At 35.6% G+C, this 15,225-nt stretch overlaps 1 protein-coding gene across 6 annotated transcripts in view; it reads left to right on the forward strand.

Annotated features, from left to right (window-relative positions):
- The window catches only part of da (transcription factor daughterless), a 119,751-nt gene that overhangs the window by 24,464 nt on the left and 80,062 nt on the right, over positions 1 to 15,225 (forward strand). For all 6 annotated transcript variants that reach the window (XM_088257074.1, XM_088257069.1, XM_088257072.1 and 3 more), the window contains exon 2: positions 9,551 to 9,603. In XM_088257074.1, the coding sequence (XP_088113200.1) occupies positions 9,551 to 9,603 (53 nt within the window). The remainder of the gene's footprint in view (positions 1 to 9,550; positions 9,604 to 15,225) is intronic.

Genomic DNA, 15,225 nt, shown 5'->3' on the forward strand with positions numbered 1-15,225 from the left:
CACGTCACATCTACCCCACTCTCGATTGCCCTACAAATCGAATTACTCGTAATGGGAGATCACCCTCTATAGCCGCCACGAGTAAACAGCTAACAGGGGTGGGTCTATTTCGGCACCCCTTTCAACTTATTGGCTATCGCTGCGTGACGTGTGCCACCGGCGGCGATGAGAGTGCTTTCGCCTCTTTATTATACCTCCCAAATTTAGTCGAGAACTTAAGGCCATACCCGCAATAACAGAATTCAGTCTGCTCCCGGCATCGCATAGAGACGGACATCTGGTTCATGCCCGATTTTTTTAAGTATGATTTTCTCTAAATCCGGGTAACATTATAAGTAATTGATTTTTTTCAAAATAATAAAACAACGTTTTTGCATTGAAGAAAATAAGTCGGGTTTTGGTACCGTGGTTAGTGTCGCGGACTCTTTAAGTCATAGTTTCTCGGTTCGAACCCACTCTATCACAATTTGATACCTATTTCTTAAAATCAGCCGCTTAGGCTCACAGAAATAGTATGAAATTGAAATATTTGTGTAAATAATAAAAACACAAATATTTCTCTTTTATTTAAAAAAAAAAGCTTTTCTCGAAATAAATATATGGTTTTGGAAACAAAAGAGATCTCGATTAATTATAAAGATGCATTTTTCTAAATCGCTCATTTGGATCAAGAATGGCGTAATTATAATTTTAAGAAATAATACAGGAGATGGCATTCAGACGTTGTAGCAACAGAAATGGCGCCGTCTCGCAGCATTTCACCACAAAATCAATTCTGCCCATGTTTCTCCCGATTTAAATAGTCTTTCCGCACATTTTAACATATTTAACTTGTTAAATGTAATAACGTCATTGTTGCACGAAATGAGCGATATATTTATATAAAAAAAAAATATATATATATACATTATTTAAAAAAATCGGGCGTGAAAAGACGCATTACCTCTTCGACGGTTGGCCGGCGAGTGAGTTCCTTGCGAATATCCCCTTAAAAAACAGGGAAGATGGCGACGATTTTCTCTAATAGCTGGATTAAAATGACGTTCTAAAACTGACCGGGAAAAAATACAATTATTGCAATCAAATCAAACTTATTTGATACAGCTTTTAATCCGTATGACGCTGCGTTATTCTAGTGCCCTATGCACCACAAAGATTGTCGCCTGAAACGTTACGGATATGCGGAGTCCGGTAAATGGAGTCTACGACTATGCAGTGGGTGGATATCGAAAAGATTTTAACGATAGGTCATGACGAAACTCGAATATTAAGTACATATATCAAATTCAGTTTATTTCAAAGGTATGCTGAGATGGTTTGGACGCGTGGAAGGAATGTGAGAAAAGAACGGTTAGGCGAATTCGTGAGGCTAATGTAGTCGGAATTAGGAGTAAAGGAAGTATATGTTATGAAGTCATACAAAGAGAGTGAACAAAGAGAGGAAAGGAGAGTGAATGCTGGGAACAAGTGAATGGTGCATTGAAATCAGTTATAGCAAATAAAAAACCTATCAGCGGAAGCTAAACTGGCAGTGCACAACGGAGTCCTGGTTCCAACTCTAATGTATGGAAGTGAAACATGGAGTTGGCAAAAGAAGGATGAAAGTAGACTGAATGCAGTCGAAATGCGAACTCTCAGAAGAATGTGCGACAAAAAGATGTATGATAGATGTTCGAATAGCGAAATAAGGAGGGAATGCAAAGCTGAGATAAGCATTATCGATAAAATTAAGAAAGGTGTGTTGAGATGGTTTGGACATGTAGAACGAATGAGTGAGGAAATAACGGTAAAACAAATTTACGAGGTGAATGTAATTGGAAAAAGGAGCAGAGGAAGACCGAGAAAAACATGGCACGATCAGGTTTGCCAAATACTTGAAAGTGGTCAGGTTAGGAGTCGTAAAATCGGCGGGTATGTATGAGGAGATGCATGAACGTGGAAGAGGCGAAAAATGTTTGCAAAGACAGAGTGGTGTGGCGATCTATTCTCTCTGCCTACCCCTGCGGGGAAGCGGCGTGATGGTTAAGTCATACATCTTCTTTTCACCAGCTGCATCTCCACTGCTGAATAAAGGTCTCTTCTAACAAGAGAATTCCGGAAAAAAATAGAAGTAATAAATAATGTATTATTTTGGAATAATAGAACAGTAAATAAAATCTGTAAATTTATCAATTTAACCCTAGATAACTAAACATTCGTCCACGCGACGACGCCCTTCTGGGTGCAAGTCAAGTGCACTCACTTCCCTGCACCCCGCACCCGCCAGGCGCTGTTTACGGAATAGTGATTTATTGTCAAATGTCTCTTACATTCTTCCTTATAAACCAAACTCAAGTGTCATGCAACCAGTTGCTATTTTTCTTCTTCTTCTTCTTCTTTTTGTAGATCCTAAGGATCTGTTTGTGCCTCCGCTTGTAGCTCTTGGGATGTTGACTCCCAGCTGTCTTTCCATCTTTTTGGAGGTCTGCCTGGGGGTCTGCGTCCTTTAGGGATTCCTTGCAGGGCGATACGTGGAAGTCTGTCATCTGACATTCTGTTTACATGTTACTATTTTTAATAAATACTTTTGATAATTTTCACGTTTTTAATTGCGTAGTCCGCCTGACGAATGTTTATTTACTATGTATCTACAAATATAGTTTAGTTGTTTAGGGCTCACAATGTTTTATATTTAACAAGTTGACTGCCAACTATGAGATAACTCTAGGATTGCGTTCTTTGCTAGGACGCTGACTAGGAGTTATATCCTAAACCAGGGGCTCCCAAAGTGTGCGCCGTAGAAAGTAAAGAGGGGCGCCGTGAGTCGTGAGTCTATCATTATCCGAAACCACAAATATTCTCGGGTACCTATGAAACAACAATTTCTTTATCGAGAGCTAGCATCTTTCTACCCAACTACTATTATTGTAGGTACCTACCTATTTCTTTCGACTATAATATATGGATACACATATATATAGTCACATTGTCTTTTCCAAATAGCTTATAGTGACAAAATACTAAACTTGTAAGTGCGCCGCGGGCTGAAAAAGATTGGGAACGCCTGTCCTACTGTATTTACTTGCCATATTCCTGCAGCTACTATCTAATTCCTAGTATATCATTGCTAATGTGCATAGATGGCGCGTGGGATAATTTTCACGTTTTTGAATTGCGTAGTCCGCCTGACGAATGTTTAGTTACTATGTATCTACAAATATAGTTCAGTTATCTAGGTTTAATGGTGGTATTAATTTTAAAATAAAATATCGAGAGCACTCTCACCCCCAATGCTGTCCACCGCGCTACGCAGTTAAAGCGCCATCTTTCCACCGCCATTCCGGCCCGGAGAGCACGAGAGCTAGGGGGTGCATCTTGTGTGAAATCACACGACATATTGTATTACGGAGGGTGGACGGCGCGCGCCGACTTGATTGTTTATATTTATTTATTGCGTATTGCGTTTGACAGTTACGGGGCACGCCCCTTTTTATTTCTGTGGGAAGAATGTAACTGTAAGTGATCACCGTAAAAATTAACCACATATTTACGTAGGTACTATATTGCTCAATGTAATTACAGGGTGGTAATAAAAAATACTTTTTTTTCATACATTTCGGACGGGTGTTTTGCGCCTGCGGACCGCTGGCTACGGGGAGTGCAACACGTTTTTTGAGAACTTATGAAAAATTAATATAATAAAACCCTTATCCGCACCTCAATGGTGCATAGGGCACTGCGTCATATAAACGCAGTTTTATCTTGATCGTTTACACATGAAGGAAAGGTGATCAGCCCTCCGCTTCAGGTACCAGTCCAGGGTAATATTGAATAAATATGACAGTGAAAAAATCACAAATATTTATTTTACCCCCCTTGGGAATCGAACCCGGGACCTCGCGACCAGAACGATAGCCGAGCATGCTGACCATTACACTACGGAGGCGGACAAATTATGAAAACTTTGAACATAAAATATCGGTAAAAAAAGCAATATTAACATTCTTTACATGTGCCTAGGTGGCCCCCACGTGGATGACCGTCGTAAATTTTACGAATGTCCTGTAATCTAGGGTTAAGCATGCTTAATGGATCTTTGTCAGACGGGAGGAATGTCTAATTTTACATACTCAACCTATTAAGGATTGTATTAGACTCGTGAAGTGTTTATAACAGCCTATATAATCAATATTTTCATTCATCATTTTCTTGCGGAAAATTCGCCTTCGTAAATACGTTGTTCTCGTAAGTTGGTAATGAATGACGTCACAGAAACGATGGACTTATTTTAATATTGGTAACTAACTAACCATCACGCCGCTTCCCCGCAGGGGTAGGCAGAGAGAATAGAACGCCACACTACTCTGTCCTTGCAAACATTCTTCGCCTCTTCTACGTTCATGCATCTCATACATACCCGCCGATTGTTTCGACTCCTAACCTGACCACTTTCAAGTATTTGGCATACTTGATCGAGCAAAGTTTTCCTCGGTCTTCCTCTGCTCCTTTTTCCAGCTACATTCGCCTCCTAAATTTGTTTTACCGTTATTTCCTCACTCATTCAAGTTTTAACATTTAATGAAATGTATTAAAAATAAATATCAAGCCACTTAATGAACTTTTTAGTGTGTAACAGATCTTTTTAGGTAAAACCTGAATGTTTTTTCTCCATTTGAAAAATATTGAATACTTATACATATTTTTTTAAATTAAACAATACACTTTCTTCAAAATGCAAAAACAACTCTTTCTGCCCGCGGGTATCTATTAACAAATCCTTTCAGGTAAAACCTGAAGGTTTTTTGTCCATTTGGAAAATATTTAGTATATTTAAAAAAAATAATAAAACAAAACGTTTTATTCAAAATGCAAAAACAACAGCTTCTGCCCTGTAGCGGGTAAATATTAAGTTAAAAATATGCCGCTTTCGCTGGGATATAGTACATACATTTTCTGGGCATTCCGTAAACATGCGCAACTGAAAATTGAAGATTTTTGATATATGACGTTGTTGAAAGGAGTGAGTGATATGCCAAAATGCCCTCATTTATGCGCAGATTTAATTAATTTACGCGGTCGTTGAGTTGAAAATACGTTATAAAAAAACACTTGTCCCTCTTTATATCCTGCGATGATCCTTTTGCCATGACCCTTCGATATCTGATGAAAGGGTCTCTGCCCCGTTGCTTTGCGAGTCCATTATTTAAAAAAAACTACCCGGTAATCCCTTAGCGCGGTAGAGTAGCGATGAGGGTCTTAATATGGATTTGTCAAATATTCCAATTAATACAGTCGACTCAACCGAGTTGTATCCAATGCGGCAGGGGTTGGCAACATTTTATTTTTGTATCATATCATTTTTTGACATCTCGACATAGATGAAGGAGAATATGGAAGTCAGAGCATTTACAGGGCTTGCGACCGTCATAGGCTGATTTAAGTGATATTTTTTTTTTCAAAACATATTACATACATAAGTCATATATATATATATATATATATATATATATATATATATATATATATATATATATATATATATATATATATATATATATATATATATATATATATATATATATATATATATATATATATATATATGTATATATATATATAATATTCCCGATGAGTAATTTCTATTTCTCTTTTTGGGACATGGGATTAAGGTTAACAAGACTGGAACACAAATAATAAAGTTACAAAAAAGTTTTTTTTAAAATTGGTTATTACCAAAACTAATACATGGCAAAATATAAAAACAATAAACAGGTATAATAAATAGGCATAAGAAGCATATTTTAAAGAAATAAATGAGAAAAACATAAAGTAATAAGCATATTTAAAATAAACAAATGAGAAAATGTGAAAAACATAAGTTAAAAACAAAATAAGAAAATATGACGAATCACATTATTAGGTAAACGCCCCTTAAAACTGACCTTGCCCCTATTACTGACCTATTTCAAAGTAACTACAGATTATAAGACACTGGTTCAATTATTACTAATTTTTAATAATGCCAACACTGCACGGCTGTCCAAACTTAAAACACAGTAAGGGACATTTTTTTGCAGTATGTTTTTTTTTGCATTTTGGACTAAGTAGAATCTACTTAGTCCAAAAATGCAAAAAAAATGCTACTTAAAAAATGTCTCTTACTGTGTTTTGAGTTTGGATAGCCGTGCAGCCATGCGTGTGTTATGTGATGACAATGTTTTACTATCAATATTTTGATTTTTCATATTTGAAATGTCGTTATTTATGAACGATGATTGATAAGGAGAATGTCAATGAGACCTAATTTTTCCAAATCTGTGTTTGCATTATGTGTTTTTATCAGGTTTCCGATTCGCAGGCTTCATCTTTAGATTTTTTTATTAAAATTAAACACTTGAATATACCACTTTAGTGAGTTTTATTTTTATTTACGACTAGTTTCGAAAACAACAGATGTTTTCATCTTCTGGTACAAATTAAAACTAACGAACAAAATTATATTTAGGTGTATATATAGGTTAAAAAATATAGGGAGGGGGGTTAAGGAACAAGATATTTTGTAAAAGGAAACATTGATAATAATGGGACGTATTTTGAAACAGTATATTATGAATTAATGTTTTATCTGAATTAAAATTTTTATGTATTCATCTTTAGAAACTATTGCACCTCTTGTATAATACGCTAGTCTTCAGCGAATCTCAAACTCTAGTCTCGAGTCTACCTTAAATTTCCAGCGCTTCCAAACATGTCACGGGTCGCTTGCAGCCCTCGCGAGCTCAAGTTTTCCCGCTTGTTCTGACGTCACGTTAGCCGCTCCGCTGACCCGTACGGGGACCGGTAACAATGCAGTAATTGCAACCCCACTGCGACTGCATTATGTAACCGTATCGCATAATACGTGCGGATGTGTATTATGCTCTTATCGCTCACTCCTTTCAACAACGTCACAAATAAAAAACTCGATTTTTCAGGAGATCGTTTTTAAAGTTAAAATATATAATAAAGTGTATTAAAAATAAATATCAAGTCACTCATTGAACTTTTTACTGTGCAACAGATCTTTTTAGGTAAAACCTGAATGTTTTGGTCTCCATTTGAAAAATATTTAGTATATTTAAAAAAATAATTGAACAATACCATTTCTTCAAAATGCAAAAACAACTTTTTCTACCCTGTAGCGGGTAAATATTAAGTTAAAAATATAGTACATACATTTTCTGGGCATTCCGAAAACATGCACAACTGAAAATTTACGTTTTTTCATATATGACGTTGTTGAAAGGAGTGAGCGATATATGCGATTAAGCCGGGTCGGTATTCATACGTTCACACAGAGAATACTCTTCGTTTAGTTCATCTTTTTTATTGCTATCGGCTGTCTCCGATTGTCATCGGCTGGTTACTGAGTCAATGAAAACGGACTCGTTTAGCTTTTAAAACGATACTTGAAATTAAACTATAATTTCTATGTAAACGTTTTAAAAAGACTTTTTCTTTTATAATTATAATGTTACTTTGTTTTAAAATCACTATAAATATTTTATTAAAACTTAATTATAATGTCTACCGGTTTCGAAGCTAAGAAGCGGTTAGCTTCCAAACCGGTAGACATTATAATCAAGTTATAATAAAATGTTTATAGTGATGTTAAAACAAAGTTACATTTCAATTATAAAATGAAAAATCACAAAGTTAGTTCTTCAAATATAAATTAAACTTTTTATTTATATAATTCTACGAGTATTAATGAATGTGTACCTAATGTTTATATATATATATATATATATATATATATATATATATATATATATATATATATATATATATATATATATATATATATATATATATATATATATATATATATATATTGCCCATACTAGATTATCCTTCCTGTTACCAACACAGATTCAAATAAAACATCTTTTTATTTATTTATTTAGAAGAAACAAAAATCCACTTAATGATCTAAAAAACCTTGCACATAATAAGCGAGGTAAACAATAAATGCAACACCCATCTAAAAAAAATGCTTAAACTATGCAGGATTTAAAACTTGCCTATAAAATATAAATCCATCAAAATTTCATTCCTAAACTATTTGTTACAAAAGTGCTTATGGACCAAAAAGTGAATTATCTCCGTGCGTCATAATAAAAGTGATACAATGTGCTGTGATATGTGTGTGTAAATAATAACGTATGGATCGTTCGGTGTTTAATGAAAGCTGTTGCGGTTGTCGTGATTTACGATTTGTTTATTATTATAAAATCGTCGTAATTAATAATTAATTAAACATTAGTGATGGGACGACAAAAGACTAGTTAAGCGCAAAGAGGTTATCTCGTATGTCAACACTATCGTAGTTTGATGGTAGACCTCATTATAAAGTCGTTTAGTGTACATATATTATAATTGCTTTTAAATTTCATGTGTGGATAACAGAGTGACTTATATACTCGTAAATTATATTATATTCAATTGAATTTATTTATTTATTAATTTTGTCCGCCTCCGTAGTGTAATGGTCAGCACGCTCGGCTACCGTTCTGGAGGTCCCGGGTTCGATTCCCAAGGGGGGTAAAAATAAATATAAGTGATTTTTTCACTGTAATATTTATTCAATATTATTACCCTGGACTGGTACCTGAAGCGGAGGGCTGATCACCTTTCCTTCGTGTGTAAACGATCAAGCTAACACTGTGTTCATATGAAGCAGTGCCCTATGCACCATTGGGGTGCGGATAAGGGTTTTATTATATATTATTATTATTATTTATAGTTAACATACACATTACAAACTTAAATTTAAATCGTGTACATTAACAAAAATAGAAAATAAGCAAGAATACTATTGCTAAAGGTGGAGAAGAATCCCGCTTCGGTAAACTCCTTCACATACATGGAACAGATCAATATCCATTGTGATAATGTTTAACATAGCGGTAGCTCTCCCTACAGGCATAACCATCGGCAGGTTGGTCCTGTGTATAGGAATGTGAAACAATCTATGCCGACGCTGTCTTAGGTAACTATCGGGAACATACAGACCAATGTCCCGGATAATTTCAGGATTATATACAGTAAACCCCCCTATGACGTAATGTCCGCTTCCATAGTGTAATGGTCAGCACGCTCGGTTACCGTTCTGGAGGTCCCGGGTTCGATTCCCAGAGGGGGGGGGCAAATAAATATAAGTGATTTTTTCACTCTAATATTTATTCAATATTTCCCTGGACTGGCACCTGAAGCGCAGGACTGATTACCTTTCCTTCGTGTCTTAATTATCTAGATAACACTGTGTTTATATGATACAGTGCCCTATGCACCATTGGGTGTAAATAAGGGTCAGTATTAATATAAAAATATTTTTCGAAATACGGGATTTCTCTCGTTACATTCAAATACTATTATCGCTCATAAATCCATTAAAAAAATTAATATTTAAAAAGGTTTTTCGATAGAATTACGAGATGTGTAAGTCACTCTGTATGTGCGCCACAGTTTGTCAAAGTGTTTGTATTGATTTATTTATTAAATTATGTGTTTTTTTCTCCAATTATTGCAGTCACAGAAAAAACCGGTTTCCAGTCACCATACGCTGGCATGGAAAATGGAATGGTGAGTGATTTTCATACATTAAAAAATAACCATACATTTTTTTACAGATTTTTACTAACCTTTTCAGCTAGTGTATCGTGAGTCTTTATTTGATGTTTTTTTTTATTTATTAAAACTGAACTTAGTAGATTCCGTTTTTTTTTCTTACCATAAATTATTAACTTAAAATTACTATATAATATGTCGTACACTATATCGGCTGTCCAAACTCAAAACACAGTAAGGGACATTTTTTTGTAGTAGTTTTTTTTTGCATTTTTGGACTAAGTAGAATCTACTAAGCCCAAAAATACAAAAAAAAACGTACTACAAAAAAATGTCCCTTACTGTGTTTTGAGTTTGGACGGCCGATATGTTGGAATACTTAATTGTATAAAGGGTATTAAAAGGATATTTTTTTTTACTGTACCAAAAATAGATTGTCATGAATCAAATTTCATTATAGTACTACCTGTATGTAGAAATTAGGATGAATAGTATATAGGATAACGATAATGGCTGTATTAACTAGGGCACTCGGGGTTACATATCCGTACTCGTGCAGCCTTATATAAATTGTATACTTTATTTTTCTCGTATTGTTTTAATTTTATGACTCCTTTTTATGCCGATACAATTCCTATTTTCAATATTATGAATTATAAAATTTGTCTTATTAGATTTTGCACTAAGATGCCTCGGCTACCAGGTCACAGAGACCTAACTTTTTCTCTTATAATTTAATTTTGATGACTCCTCTTTACATCGATATCACCCTTTTTTTCTAGATGTATTATGAACTTTAATTAGTCCTGTTATATAGATTATGCACTAAGATGCCTCGGCTACCAGGTCACAGAGACCTAACCTTTTATATTATTATTTCATTTTTATGACTCTCCTTTTTATTTCTATATCATCCCTATTTTCCATATGTATTATGAACCTTAAAATTAGTCCCTGCTATATAGATTTTGCGCTGAGATGCCTCAGCTACCAGGTCACAGAGACCTAACCATTTATATTATTATTTAATTTTAATGACTCTTTTATATATCGATATCATCCCTATTTTCTATATGTATTATGAACTTTTTTTATTGTGACATCTCTTTCGCCATTCTCGCCTATTTTCGGGAGTCCTCTTCAGCTCTTCATACGTCGAGCAGCCCATGTCTTCGTATAAGTCATTCTTAGGTATTCGTATTATTATGTCATATGTTGCTACAGACCGATCCGCAGGATTGAGACCAGAGAAGAAGATTACGAACTATAAAATTAGTCCCTGTTATATTGATTTTGCACTAAGATGCCTAGGCTACCAGGTCACATAGACCCACTCTGGGTAACTGTTCTCGTTGTAGCACTCTTTTCCATGTGGCATATGCCACTGACTCGATGCCCAAGAGTCAGGTGCGGCATGCGGTGGGCAGGGTCGCATCCGGTAGTATAAATTATTCGAAATAAACCATGAAATGTTTACGAAAAATAATTCAATTTTCCATGCGTTATCCAACAGATGTATGGGTGTCGTAATGTAACGTAATTCGTATATAATTACTATGGTAAATTCATAAACTCGTGATTGGATATAGTATAATTTGTTCCACTGGATAAGCCTCTATCGAAATTTAAAAATAAAACTATTTGCGTGTTGTCATGTTTAACCCTTTATATATCACGTTTAAAAATAAATATTATCTGGCATTGGCTGATTGAAGTGATCACTGCGAACGTTATGCGGTGTACAAAGCCAGCTAGTGTAAGGTGATGCATCAAAATATATTTTATATTTGTATCTTTGTCCGCCTCCGTAGTGTAATGGCCAGCACGCTCGGCTACCGTTCTGGAGGTCCCGGGTTCGATTCCCAAGGGGGGTAAAATAAATATAAGTGATTTTTTCACTGTCATATTTATTCAATATTACCATGGACTGGTACCTGAAGCGGAGGGCTGATCACCTTTCCTTCATGTGTAAAAACGATCAAGATAACACTGCGTTAATATGACACAGTGCCCTATGCACCATTGGGGTGCGGATAGGGGCTTTATATATCTTGAAATATAGGTCATCGGGGTTAAACCCACAATTTGAATGCTATATATATATATAAATATATGTATTACATATACAGTATCGAACAGATTAATTGAAACAAAACTTTTTTTGTTATATTTTCGTAAAAAGTTTTGTAAAATCTTTTGTTTATTGGTTATATCACAAATTAATATTTAATATGATCTCATTTGGGCTCAATCAAAGATTTTACTCTTCTTGGCATCTATTATATAAGGTTTTGGCACGTGGATGCCATTTTTTCGTCTCGAAACCATACCTGAATTATGGACAAAATGAGCTTTTCCACCGTAGTGCAATCAATTTTGGAGAGCCGATTCTTACAGATTGCCCATAGATTTTCAATAAGGTTTGTGTCTGGCAAATTTTCTTGACCATTCCAACACAGTTCATTGTTTTTTTTGTGAAAAATTTCACAATTTTTTTAGATTCGGTGAAATCCTGCTGATTGATAATATGACTCGTTTCGTCTTATTAGGACGTTATCACACGAGTGTTTGATAATGTCCTAATAAGACGTAAGGCGTCACATATTATCATATATCGGTAGTGTAAAGGCAAAGGGCTATATCTGTCTCGGACCAAATTCTACAGCAGAGCAAAAACAAACTTGTGAAATTAAATAACTCATTTGTTTTATGTATTTTTATACGTACATATCTTAATAAAACTAAATATATATAAAAAATATAAAACCCTTATCCGCACCCAAATGGTGCATAGGGCACTGTCATATAAACGCAGTGTTATCTTGATCGTTTATACATGAAGGAAAGGTGATCAGCCCTCCGCTTCAGGTACCAGTCCATGGTAATTTTGAATAAATATTACAGTGAAAAAATCACTAATATTTATTTTAATTCCCTTGGCAATCGAACCCGGAACCTCCAGAACGGTAGCCGAGCGTGCTGACCATTACACTACGGAGGCGGACGCAAACTAAATAAGTATTGCAACTACGGCTATATCCTTTTTCCAGATGGAATACACTATTTTAGACATTTTGTGGAACAAACTGAGAACATGAAAATTTTTACCGATATTCCCCTTTGCCATTACACTACCGATATATGTTGATAAATGTAGAATTCAATCCAATAATCGTGTTTAATTTTGGATATATCGCTCACTTCTTTCAAGAACGTCATAAATCAAAAAACTTGATTTTTCAGGAGAACGTTTTTAAAGTTTAAAAATAAAATACAATGTATTAAAAATAAATATCAAGCCACTTATTGAACTTTTTACTGTACAACAGATCTTTTTAGGTAAAACTTGAAGGTTTTTTCTCCATTTGAAAAATATTAAGTATATTTAAAAAAAATAATTAAACAATACCTTTTCTTCTAAATACAAAAACAACACTTTCTGCCCTGTAGCGGGTAAATATTAAGTTAAAAATATGCCTCTTTTGCTGGGATATAGTACATTTTCTGGGCATTCCAAACACATGCTCAACTGTAAATTGACGATTTTTGATTTATGACGTTCTTGAAAGGAGTGAGCGATATGACCCAACACTTCAATATGGAATTCTACCAACTGTCTGCAGTTACAACAAATAAACTATGTATATATAGGTCATTACCTCAATTTCGAGAAGCCGAAATCTGCAGCGGGGGCGGACTGATGATAATTATTTTAATATCCTCTCTCGACTTTGCCCCCGGCGAGGGGGTGTTGTGTAACTCTAGCCGGGGCGGAAGGCATCCAGCAGCTCGGCGGTGTTCATTACGGGCCCCGGCAATGCGACTCGGACTAAATTCTACCCGCCTGGAAGGGTTGATCGTCGGATCGGACTTGTAATCATAATAATTTTTCTGCCTTCCGCCGGCGACTGTCAAACTGTTTGTCTCTGGGCTCCTTCGAACTTGTATTTTTGACATCTCGACGTGGATGAAGGAGAATACGGAGGTCTGTGAAGTGGAATCCAAAGATCTCGGGTTGATATATTAAATTTGCGAGGCGTATGAAGTTGGAAAAAGAAGCAGGTATGTCAAATACTCGAGAGCGGCCGGGTCAGGAGTCGTAATAATCGTCGGGTGTGTATGAGGAATGCGTGAATGTGGAAGGGGGGAATAATGTTTGCAAAGACAAGAGTGGTGTGGCGTTCGATTCTCTCAGCCTAACCCTACGGGGATGGTTAGTTAGCTAGTTTACAATTGTTTTTTTTCATCCCCCTACTCGCCCCCTCGATGACGTCTCGCCCCACGGTTTTAGAGCCCCCGTGGCGGATGATATCGGCGCCCCCGCCTCCTCTCATTTCTTACGCAGTTCCCAACAAAGTTGTCTGTAAAACTTTATCCTGCAGATATTACAGCGAGGCAGTTTAGTAGCTGCCAGGCGGCGGGTAGGGGGTAGAGGGACTGCGCTGTCCGAGAATTATTGCCACTGTAGCGCGCCATCCTTCTCGCGTCTGGATACTTGCGTTTCAGCCGCTCGAAAACTTTGAAAGCCGAAAAAATGTCGGGTACCCACCTTCCTCTATACCAGGGGTGGCCAACCCGCGGAGCAAATCACACATTTTTTTCCTTTAGTGTACACAAATCCACCAAAAGAACATCCCATCGTGCGTAGTTCGTATCATATCCCGTATATGGGAGTGTTTCACTATCCTGACAATTTCAAGACCCATGATGGCGTCAAGTGGTAAAGACATAACAGAAGAACGGAGAAGTTTATAAGACAGATAAACTATTTTTTCGTGGAATTTAAAACAAAGTCAACATGCCTGATATGCAATGATTCTGTTTCTATCTTGAAAAAGTATAACGTTAAACAGCATTACGAGGCTAAACATGCAAATAAGCACCTAATAAAGTAACTGATAAATATGTTTATATATATATATATATATATATATATATATATATATATATATATATATATATATATATATATATATATATATATATATATATATATATATATATATATATATATATATATATATATATATATATATAAATTTTGTTTTACGGCCCGGTAGGAAATTTCATTTCTAAAATCTGGCCCGGCTACTGAAAATGTTGGCCACCCATGCTCTATACAAATCTATGCGAGCTCAAGGAATTTTCACTGAAGGAAGAGACACAGAATGTTACACCGTGCACACACGACCGAAAACTATATATATTTAAAATAAAAATTAAGGCCCAGTATTTGTTATTATTTTTAATTTTTAATTAACCCTTATCCGCACCCAATGGTGCATAGGGCACTGCATCGTATCGACGCAGTGTTATCTTGATCATTAAGTGCAAGTGAAGGCAAGGTGATCAGCCCTGCGCTTCTTGTACCATTTCATTGATATTAAGTAACTATGAGAGCGAAAATCCCCCATATTTATTTTGACCCCCCTGGGAATCGAACCGGAGGCCTCAAGCGGGCTGACCATTACACTACGGAGGTGGACAAAGGTGGTATTCGTTAAGTCGCCACTTAACTTTCTCTTTTTATTTTATGTAAATTCTTAAATTCATAGATTTGACGTTTAATTTGTAGAACGCCATTTTAATTTATGTATGTATTAAATGTTGAAAAAGTCTACCAAGTTGTATTTCATT

This window comes from Brachycentrus maculatus, unplaced genomic scaffold, assembly GCF_059751285.1.
Source record: "Brachycentrus maculatus isolate JH-2025_06_01 unplaced genomic scaffold, ASM5975128v1 h1tg000070l, whole genome shotgun sequence".
NCBI lineage: Eukaryota > Metazoa > Arthropoda > Insecta > Trichoptera > Brachycentridae > Brachycentrus > Brachycentrus maculatus.